The sequence below is a fragment of the Rhagoletis pomonella genome, unplaced genomic scaffold (genome assembly GCF_013731165.1).
Source record: "Rhagoletis pomonella isolate Grant_MI unplaced genomic scaffold, Rhpom_1.0 Rhpom_scaffold_00012, whole genome shotgun sequence".
Lineage (NCBI taxonomy): Eukaryota > Metazoa > Arthropoda > Insecta > Diptera > Tephritidae > Rhagoletis > Rhagoletis pomonella.
Window position 1 is genome coordinate 14733048 of NW_023458566.1, and position 11639 is coordinate 14744686.

Sequence of the window (11639 nt, forward strand, 5' to 3'; positions counted from 1 at the left end):
TTTTTTTTTTTTGTGGAAGGTGTTGCTCCTTTTATTCATACAAAACACGGAAGAAAATGCGTGAACAAAAAATTTCCAAAAATCAACGGTAAGCTACTTGAAACTTGCACTTCAAAAAATTTAAAAATTTTGATGAACATTCGGTAAAATTTATCAAATTTGTATAAGTTTGAAATTTTGATTTACATGGTTTGTTTCATAAAAAAAATAATAAAAATTTCTTAAACAAAGAAAAATAGCCAAAAATAAAGAATCAATAATGGGTGTTTTGTCCGGCTAATGAGTGAAAATTTAGCCGAAAAGTCGAAAACGTAACCAAAATTGAATTATTATTTTATTGACAGCTTTCTGTATTCATTTTTATTATATGCATATGTATGTATGTACATACATACGTAAGTGTTAAGATTATTTCCAGTGTATTCTATCAAAAGTACAAAGTATGTAATTCCCCCTTTTAAAGTAGCTAATTTTACCTTAACATTTAGTCACTTTAATGTCGCTTTGCAATTTAACAGCCGTAAAACCCAAATATTCAAGGAATCAGTAAAAGAAAATCGCGCTGCACACATCGACACACATGCACACAAATACTCTCAGGCATTGCACAAAAGTTGCGCTGTCGGCACTTTTTGTTGCTGCCACACAAATTTTTCTTCTAGACTTACAAACGTACATAAATATGTATGTATGTACATAGCCATGTGCATGCGTCTGCTTACTGCATATCACCTCTTTTCCACCCCACACCGTTACAGTGCATCTACAAATTTGTTGAGTCACCAAATTACACGCCACCAGGTGAGGAACTTTTTATTGTTATGCGAACAGCTTTAAGTGCCAGTGCAGTGCGCACACTCTGCAGTTAGCTGCAAGCAACACTTACATACATACATATAAGTTGCCGGTAGCAACAAAGTGCTCAAATGTGTTCATATGTATGTATGCAAGCACTATGTATTTAACTATATGTTGTGTGTATGAATGCGTCGTCGTTGCACATTCCTAAGCGGAGGCCGCCGCCGCCGCTACATTCAAAGTTTCGCATGTGCGCGCAACATTACTTTAACGTTTTTTTTTTGCCTTCTTCCGCAGGGCACTACCTTCGCTGGTGCCAGTTGCCATTTTCTGCTGATGAGGCTGGGCAAGAACATCAAAGCTTTAAAGGACAAAATTGCATAGAGAACTATCGGAACTGTTTTCCACGAATTTAATTGAACCACTAAAATGTAATTCTTCTAGTATTGTCTTTCGGAAAACAACTTCGGTTACAACTTCTTCTAATTGCATTTTGAAAATATTATTTTAAACAAAACCATCTACAGCCGGCAATCCATTATATGTATGTCTGTATGTATTTGCGCCCTCTGACTCCCAGAGTCAATATACCCATAAAAAAGTATGAAAGCTACTTAATAGTTGGTAACTAAAGATATGCAACATACATACATACACACATTATTTCTGCTGAGTGTAGTTTTGCAAAATTTCCATGCGCGCAAAAACCGGAACAACTGCAAGAGCTGCAAACACGCAAATCATTAAAAAAACACGAACACAGATATACATACATACTATAATGTGCGCAACTCCAGTCGAGCAAAAAATTAAGTCTAACATTAACTCCTTTATGGCTTTGCAGGTATTCACTCACTGAAATGCCTATGTGCATGCATATTTATGTACATTAGGGTGGTCCAAAAAAAAAAATGCATGTGGAAAAAGTACAGTTGGAATTTGTATGCTCTCACCCGCTAGTATTGTTCTATAACGAAAAAAAGTATACCCCTATTTTTTATTTTGCAATCAAAAAATATTTATAGATCGCTCAAAGTGCTCAAAGTTTTCCATGCATTTTACTTATATGCATTGAAAAAACAACTTTTCGCAAAAAAGTATAGAATGGAGAGCATTAAAATTCCGACTTTGCTTATTTTGGACCACCCTAATGTACAACCATATGTATGTGCAAAAATATATTTGTGTGTGGTGCATTCATTTGGTTTGCCGCCTCGCACTTGCGTATGAACAAGTATTTATCCTTAGGTCTTACACTGCCTTCGGCTCTTTGCTGCTCGCTACTGAAAGGCTTAATTGTTGCTCAACACCTTAGCTCCACAGTTAAGCTGTTGCCGATGCGTTTTTATCCGTTTAAATATACATAATTGTTCTTTTCATTGTGTTTTTTTTTTTTAATTTCTGTTGTTGTAGCAGCAGTATGTTTTGTGCTTTTTTGCTTTTGATTACTTTTAAGTGTATTCACATACTTACTACCTGTGTGCCAGTTGTGTCCCAATCGGTTGTAGATTGTGGATTATTACAAGAATTACGAACTTTTAACTGAAAAATTACTTTTTTCTCAGAAGAAATAATGCTTGCGTGGAATGAACTAATTTTTTTCAAAACTAGTTCGAAACAGGTTGAATAAAAACTAATTATTGACTAATTACAAACCAATTAGTTACTTGCTGCTGAAGTGACCAAAAATTAGCATGGTCTATTCTCTTGAGCTTATAAATAGGTAAGGTTTATATGTAGGTCTGACAGACCTCCCACCTTCGGGATAAAAATTACTCGCGCCTTCGGCCACACCTTGTGGAACGCAAGACTGCTTCTCACTATGTCCACGAGGTGTGGTATTAAATTCTCTCCACCCTGTTGTAGCATGACTGAACGGATGCCATCCTACCCCTGGGGCCTTATAGCACTCACACGAGCACATATAGTTCGCGGTCTAGTTCGCCGGACCTCCAGCTCAAGTTGTAAGGTAATGGCCTCCGGGAAGTGTGTAAGATGACTGCCCTCCCATCTTTGCTACTAGTATAGGGGCCATCAGGAGGCTTCAGTGCTAGTTCTGATTCCACCGTCCTTCTGGCTAAAGCCTTGTGTGAACTCGCGGCTGCTGGAGTATTCAAGATGCCTTCACAGAAGACTCTGCAACTTTTTCTCTTCGCCTTCCGGATCCCCTTGCTGTAGCTCGTTAATTCATATCTGCAATTCCTACGCCCCACTTAAAACCAGGGCTTTGTTAGAAATAGGCAAAACAACCCATGGCTGTCTACACAGGAAACTGCTTCGGCATAATTTTCCGCCGCAGCTGTAAGCATCTCTACTTGAAGTAGAAAGTTGAAAGCTTTCTCTGCGAGTGTCCAGCTCTTGCGAAATGGGGCTGAAGACACTTCGTTATCCGTTCCTGTAGCCAAGTGGCCGAAAGTTTGCCCGAGTATTTATGTGGTTTCAAAATGGCTAAAACTTGCAACCACTCTAACCAACCAACTGATTTAGCATTTAACTTTTGGCAAATAAAGTCTAATAATTACATCTTATATTTACGGATATCGTACACTGATGCTAAAATATTTGCAAAAAAAAAATAAAAATTTATAACTTCAACATTTTATCCCAAATAATCAAAATAACAATCGATACATTTTTTTTTTGTTTTTCACCGCGCCCAGTCACTTGCGATTTACACTCACCCAAGTGAGCAAGAATCAAGAAATGCCAAGCAAAAGTAAAAAAATTCAATCCATTATGAGAGTTTAAGAACTTTAAGGAAAATGTTGAAATCCGACAATGACTCTGGGCTCTGTAGGATAGCAAAAAAAATGCAATATAAAGAACTAAATAACGAAATAAAGCGAATGGAGTTACAAAACAGTTTGGGAATTTATTTTATTTTTTTTTCAGAAACATACGAAAATATCGCAAACAAACCGATTCAGTTGCAGGGCATCAGGCAGCGGTGACTGGCAGTTCATTGTTCTTTTACTTGCTTATAGTGGCTCTTTGGCTGTTTACGTTTGCTTGGCTGTTTGTTGTCATCATTGTCAGTTGCTGCTTGTAGTTGTTGTTGCGTTGACATTTTCGCTGTTACTGTTGCTGTTGCTGTTCCTATTGCCATTTCGTTGGCACGAAAAAGTTCTTAACTGACTGTTGGTTAAAGCCGTGATTGTGTTTGTCGTTGTGTAGTAGGTATGTATGTATATGCAACTTAAGCGCGTTTTGTTGTTGCCAACATTGTTGTTAATGTTTTTGTCATTGCCACTGATAGCGCTGTCACTTTGTGTGCATTGTTTTTTTTTTGTTTTGTTGCAGCCAAACTCATTTTCGTTACTGCTGCTGATGTTGCTGCCTGTGCTGCTGACATTACCATCAGTATTGCTGTTGTTGTTTTTGTTTTTGTTTTAACTTTGGCTATTGTTGCAAGCATTACTGCTACCTCCGCCTGCCGCCTGTGTGCGACTTTGTTGTTGTCGGCGGTATTAGGTGGCGATTTTTTGCAGCAATTATTCGTTCTTTCATTCCTCCGTTGCTGTTGTGGCAGCTTTTATTTACTTATTTTAATTCACTTTTTCTCATGTTTTTTTTTTTTTTGATGATTTTGTTTCGCTTTACTTCACTTTGGTTTTTATGTCTTTATCGTTTTGTTGTCTGGCTCAGCCTTCGAGCGAAATAAATCAGCGTTCATCACTTGGCGAGCGCCCCTCCGAGCCATACTCGTCGTCGGTTCGTTGATCCACCACCCGCCGCCAGCAGTCAGTCACTTTGTCACATTCTGGCTCTAAGTACTTGAAAATACAAATAAGTATATGCAGTTATTTAGTTAGCCACTTAGACAGGAGTCAGTTACATACATACATATGTATTTGCAGCTATGACAGGTCCTGCCTCTGTCCCTGTCCCTGCCCCTGCCGCTGCAAATGCCTGTCTATGCCAGCGGCAGCGCTTAGATTTAGTCGAAAATGTTGTTTTCGAAATTTGTGCTATTTTTGCACTTTGTTGCTGTTGCTAACTTTTTATCCACCATTACATTTTGCTTGCGCTGTTTGCCATTGTCTTCGTTATTTTATTATTATTTGGCGTCTTTTTTTTTGCTTCCGCAAGCATTCCTTGCAACATCGCTTTGGATTGCAACATTCTGTTGCTGGCTGCCTTCAAGGGTGATTTTTATGTGACAACGACAACGATGACGGCGGCGACGGCGACAAAAAACCGAGTGACGAGTGGCGAGTGGAAGGTTCTTGGCCACTGCCGCCAGCTATGTACATACAGATGATGATTGCCAGCAATTACGCGCGGCAACTTTAAGCGATATTTGCGATATTTGCAACTTTATTGACATTTGCCGACGAGTAGTTTATAAAACTTGACGAGTAGATATTTAATGTTATCGCGCCTTTGAAGTTTATTTTTATTGCTTGGATTTTGAAGGCTTTTTCCACTTCGCATTCGTACTTTTCAAGCGCTGTAGGTAGGAGTTGTTGCTTTTCGTTTTAATTTTATTTTAAATTACTACAAAGCTGTAGTGGCATGCGCTAAAATTGTTACAAAATTATTGAAATGTAGGTCAACCTGCAAATTCGATTTTATTATTTAAAATAGTAAGAAAAAAAACATAGACTTAAGCGAATACTGATTGCTGCAATTTTCGTCAAATCAAATCGAATTAAAAGTATTTAAAATATATTTCTGCGGCATATTTAAACTTTATCGATTGTGCAATTTCGTTTGTTTCGGTGAGTCAAAGGAGTCATGGCCAATATGCAACTAGAAAAGCGGCTTAACCTGGAAGGCAAATGTAGTCATTCTTCTTTGCAAACGCTAGCCATATCGAGCCCCAACCGCTAAAATAACGGAAGTAAGCGACATTTTTTTTTTTTAGAATTTATTTTTGATGCAGAAATATTCCTGGAGCATCTAGATGCATTTCTGCATCAAAAATAAAATTTTGAAAAAAAGTATGCAAAATTAGAAGCTAAAAAGAGTATCTTCTTATGCTGGAACCTAGTACTACATATTACCATGTTTTGGGCCCCGGCGAAATCGATCTACCTCAGTCCGTTATCGGACGTTTTGTCGTGGAGACTGAATTTTCCAACAGTGGCGCCAAAGATCCCTTCCTTGCCCTCCTTGGCTTTAAATTCGCCTGACACAATTTTGATATCGTGTTGGGGGCAGCGCTCATATGTACGCTCCAAGCGCTCATAGAAGAGATCCTTGGACGCCTCGTCCTTCACCTCCGTCGGGGCATGAACGCAGATGAGCGAGATGTTGAAGAATCTCGCTTTGATGCGGATTGTGGCTAGACGTTCGTTCCACCGGGGGTGAATGGTACTTCTCGTCGACTAAGTCTCCTAAGCGCTCCTTTATGTGGCAACTGTAGTAGACGTCGCAGGGTTTCACGCTTATCTTGTCTTGCCCCGTCCATCGCATTTCTTGGATGGCGGTGATGTGAGCCTTTGTCTTCCCGAGGACAGAGGCACCTTCCCCATTAAGGGTCCGGATATTCCAGGCGCATACCCTCAAATCATAGTCCTTTATATGAATGTTCTTTCTGTTGATAATAAAGATTCAGACATCCAGTTCTGGTTTAAGTGTTTTATTTAAAGTTTAAAAAAACCTACGGAACATCTGAATTCATTTTGAAATGCCAATATCATTATAGCCGAAATTGAACACGAAAACGACCGAAATCCCTTAATTAGTAGAAAAAAACAGTTAATTCGGTTGGAAACCGGTTCACATCTCTAATAAAAAATGTGTTAAACATTGTTGTTATAATTACGTAACTTTTTATGTATGTATGTATGTAATTAAGATTTCCGCTTTCGAACAATTTACCTTAAACTCCACTCATTTACAATTTTGTATCGTCTCTTTTATTTGCAGGTACTCTCAGCATTGGACATTTTACAACCACCTCATTTGGATTTCTTCCAAGAAATGTATCCTTTTGAAAAAAATAAAAAATCATATAAATAAAACAAAAGCAATAGACAAGTCAAACAAAGTACAGAAAAAAGAAGGCAACTCATTTAAGTTGAAATATGCAACAAAGAAACAACTACTTTTGCAACTGAAAAAATAGATAAAAACAAATAATAATGCGAGTACAACTGAGCAATCGAGAAGAGTTATGCAAATAATAACAGCAACAACAACAGCTCGCATTACGTCAAAAAGAAAAAGTTCTTGCATCAATTCAGTTTTTTTTTTTTATTCTTTAACAAAACAAAACAAAAACAAAAACAACATAATACCTGCCGCTGGGTCATTCAGAAATATGTAGTAATAAAGCAATTGCAGTTGCACCGGAAGCACAAGTTGGCTAACTACTAGCTTTAATGCTTCACTCATCGGTGCAACTTCATTTGGCTCTTTTTTCGTATGCAACAACAGAAACTATTTGCCTTTGCCATTTCATACCACTTCACTTTCTTATTAAGCGGCAATGTTGCAAAGCTCGAGTTTATTTAAATTGTAAACGCGAAAAAACCTCAACAACATTTTTTTTTTTTATATTTCTGCACCAAAAAGAATGTTTCGAAAAAAATTACGCTAACTCTATTTTTGGCATAGGTACGTAGTTCTATAACTCACTGGGCAGTTTTAGAATAGATAATTGAATATATATATAGGTGAAGTTTTAGCAAGCTCTTTAGAGTACTAAAATCTAGTTTGCTACATAATTGCATACTCAGAAAAATTCTCAAAAATCGAAAAAATCAGATTAAAAAGCTGAAAATTTTAATGAAAACTTGTTAAATTTTTCAACTGCTCCCCACTATACATCAGCGTATTACAAAGCTAGAAGTATTGATAAAGGGTTGAAGGGGTGTCGATGCTCTCTTGGAGTCTAAAAAAAAAATATATATTTAATTAATGCTAGGTTATCCATAGTGTACGCGAATAGTAAAGTTAATTTATTAAGTTAGAACAGGTGGTTGCTCCCAGTCGGGCACATACTTGGGACAATGTGAAGTGGAACGATATCCAAAGCCGTCAGGTAATCAGGCCTTCTTATTTACGAAAAGCGCTAATATAAATATCCTAGAGTTTCTCAGTGTCGCTTATAAAAATAAAGTGCGCGTGAATATATGTACTTAAAGTTTAGTCTCGGGAAAGCTAGCCTAGTAGAATGCGTTGAGGATCAGATGAGAGTTTTAATCTCATTGCCTGAAATCGGATCGGACCTTGATAAAAACCAGTCAGAACCCAAAGCAAAAGCGAGGGATTTGGATTCGCAAACTTAAGTTGCTACTTTGACTGCCTACGATCCACCTAGCGTCAGAAGAAACTTGCAATTGTTTGCTGAACTGACATAAGGTCCATCTTCTAAGGTCTATTTATGAATCAATGCCAGGGGTATCCTTTCTCGCCAACTCATCAACGATGCAGAGTCCAGTGGCCTGATATCCATAAAATATCCCCCCACAATTTAGAGGTAGGTTAGGAACTCCCTGTCCATTTTCGTGTCCACCATTAATAAGCTCAGGGTCCTTATTTCGGCTTGGCTATCACTCAAGGTGCTTACCTCTTTTATTGACGTCACACCCTTGATTAGTGCGTCTTCTGCTTTTTTCATGCCAGAAACTTCTACCTGAAAACAAAAACCAGTTCCGTACGCCATGTCGTGTCGGTTGGGCGGAAAGAAAACCATTGGGATTCATTAGTTAAAAAGAAAAAAATTATGGAGAGGGTTCTTAACGGAAGAGCCCTCAATCACGTTTCGGGCTATCCGCAGCTCCTTCTTCCCCACCCAATTATCACTCGAGGTCATGTGGGTAGAGAAAAGTCGACATGGAGCCATTTGGAACACAGTGTAAACCGTGTAATCAGCTGACCTTCTCTTTGAGCCTGCGGTACTTTTGTTGTAATTTCAAACTTGCACAAGTATTTTCGAGAGAGTAGAACACCACAACAAGATTTTCAGACGCTCTGTGCTTTTCAGGCTTTCAGTGCTCTATTCAGCTTTAAGTTTTATATTACGGCTTGAGCACCAAAAGCTACGGCGTCTGAAAAGCTTGTTGGGAGTTCTACAAGTTGGGAGCGCAGGTTAGCGCTTTCTCTCCAGCTACTCGTGACAAAATTTCTCAACATCGAAAGAATTTAAATATGTGGGTTTAAATAGATACATAAAAGCAATTTGTAACATGCATACCAGAACGAAATAGTGGGCCATCAAACGATTAACGACTAAGCTTTAACTTTTAATACATAAGTAGTACTTTTACACTGAGGGGAAAAAATATTAAAATCAAATAGAAACGTAATTGATCTTACTATAAACGTCAACGAAAGTACTGTATATTGGTAAATATTCAATTCAATTACGCGCATATTAAAATGACCGCGTTCGTTCTGAAAAAGCATCCGTAAAGTGAATAATCAAGACAAAAACTAAAAAAAAATATTTAACTTGCATGTTGTTGCCTGCAGTGAAATTCGAACCCTGACTATCTCTGGATATCAACAAATTGTGGCATGCATCTTTGCGCACTCAGCTACACCCAGGCATATAAATTTGCTTTCAAATGTTGAATATCCATCAACACCACAGCACGCGATTTGTACGGATAAACATGTACTATGTATGAATGTGTGTGTTGTCACCGCTCTCAGAGCGGCGCTCTGCATGCTTGGGGTGCCTATGCACACTCATATATGTATATACTCAGATGTGAACAGTCAAATACGTGCGTAATAAATATTGTATGAAAATATTATTTTTAAATTCGAACATTTTTAAACGATAATCAAATATAAAGTATTCATTTTTACTATGCATTATTTCCCTCAGTGTATCTAAAAGACGTTAAGCGCTCTACGCACTCATGCTTACAAGCTTTATGACATTAGCGCAGTGTCACTCCAAACCGGCATCAACCAGAGCCGCACTAATACATTGCTACCTCCTTAGCGCTGCAAATTGTTGCCTGCTTTTAAGAGCTTGAAAACGCCATGCATTGCATTACGCTGATGCTGCCTGCCACTCGTAAAGCCAAGGACGATTTTACGAGCACTCAAATGCCAGCCAGCACGTGCGTTGGCATTGTTATTGTTGTTGTTGTTGTTTTTTTTCTCTTAAATATAAGCAGCTATTACATTAGTTTTTCGTTAAAATTAGCACAATGCAATGAAAATTTTTTAGCATGCACTTGCACTTACATTAGCCTAGCCGCTCTCATTTTTATTTAATTTAAATTAGAATTCATTGAAGATTAAGGCAAAGCCTACAAGCAAATGGCTGCGTGTAGAATGGTAATAGTAAAATTCAATTTTCAATTGCCACTTTTGCCTTAGTTTTGCGGTTACAGCTCAAGGCTGCGCTTGCATTGCACAAAGTAGACACAACGCAAAGTGGTGCGCGCGCACGTGTGCAACTCGACAGCTAGAAAAGTGTGTGAGTGTTCAGCCCTAATGCTGCCTACTGTCAGTCAACATCAATGTAAATAAAGAAAATCAATGGCATTTAATTGAAAAAGTTTTCATCCATTTTCAGCCGGCATTGTGCAGAGGGCGCGCGGTCTTTGGCTTTGCCATTTGTGCATTTGTGCGATTTAATACGCCATTTAAGTGCTCCCCAAATCGGGGCAAGTTGCCTAAGTCAATAGTTCTCAATGAAGCGCCAGCTTACTCGCAGGCATTTCCAAATTTACTTTGCTTTTAAATTTTGTTATTTTTTCAAACTTTTTTTCGTTTTCATTTTGTACCTCTCGGTTTTCCTCAACTATGTAAATTTACTTTACTTTCACCCCCGTCGCCTAACTAGATATGTGATAACCGAACTCCTACAGTCAGATCTCCATAAGATAATCGTCTCGCCACAGCATCTCTCCGCCGATCACATCAAAGTGTTCCTCTACCAAATATTGCGCGGTCTCAAATATCTGCATTCGGCGCGCATCCTCCATCGCGACATCAAGCCCGGCAATCTGCTCGTGAACTCGAATTGTGTGCTGAAAATATGCGATTTCGGTTTGGCGCGCGTCGAGGAGCCCGATCAGGCCAAACACATGACGCAAGAGGTTGTCACACAATATTACCGCGCACCGGAGATATTGATGGGCGCTCGCCATTATTCGTCCGCTGTGGATGTTTGGTCGGTCGGTTGCATTTTCGGCGAACTGCTCGGTCGTCGCATTCTCTTTCAGGCACAGAATCCCGTGCAGCAGCTGGAGTTGATTACGGAACTGTTGGGCACACCCTCCATGGAGGATATGCGTCATGCATGCGATGGCGCCCGTTCACATATGCTGCGTCGCGCACCCAAGCTGCCATCATTTTCGGCGTTGTACACGCTCAGTTCGCATGCGACGCACGAAGCAGTGCATCTGCTATGTCAAATGTTGGTCTTCGATCCGGTAAGTGGGCAGACATGCATACATATGTATGTAGATATATGTACATATATTTGTTGCCACTACTAAATAAATTTGCCATTTGGCCTTTCAGGATAAGCGCATCACAGTGACGGATGCTCTGGCGCATCCCTACCTGGACGAGGGTCGTTTGCGATATCATTCGTGCATGTGCAAATGCTGTTTCACTACCTCGGCCGGTATGCGTCAATATACGGCCGATTTTGAGCCATCAGCTGGTCAGCCATTTGACGATCTGTGGGAGCGAAAGTTGACTTCGGTGCAGCAAGTCAAAGGTAAAATTTATTTATTTACCAAATTTTGCAATTATTAGTTTTTATATAAGATACGTAGGTATTTGAAAAATTACTACTCCTCTGCGGACTTTCTAGGCTCATTAACGAGAATTAGTCCTCCAAGCGTGACCCTTTCTTGGGTCCGGTCCAATTGAACGCTATAAAGCACCGCAATTCGCCACTTCATATGCCCGCATGA

General features: G+C 39.1%; 1 protein-coding gene across 2 annotated transcripts in view; it reads left to right on the plus strand.

Moving 5' to 3' along the window:
• Nucleotides 1-11639, plus strand: part of LOC118747910 (serine/threonine-protein kinase NLK2) — a 337056-nt gene that overhangs the window by 315415 nt on the left and 10002 nt on the right. For both annotated transcript variants that reach the window (XM_036482122.1, XM_036482123.1), the window contains exons 4-6: nt 6673-6728; nt 10556-11147; nt 11239-11440. In XM_036482122.1, coding sequence (XP_036338015.1) covers nt 6673-6728; nt 10556-11147; nt 11239-11440 — 850 coding nt within the window. The remainder of the gene's footprint in view (nt 1-6672; nt 6729-10555; nt 11148-11238; nt 11441-11639) is intronic.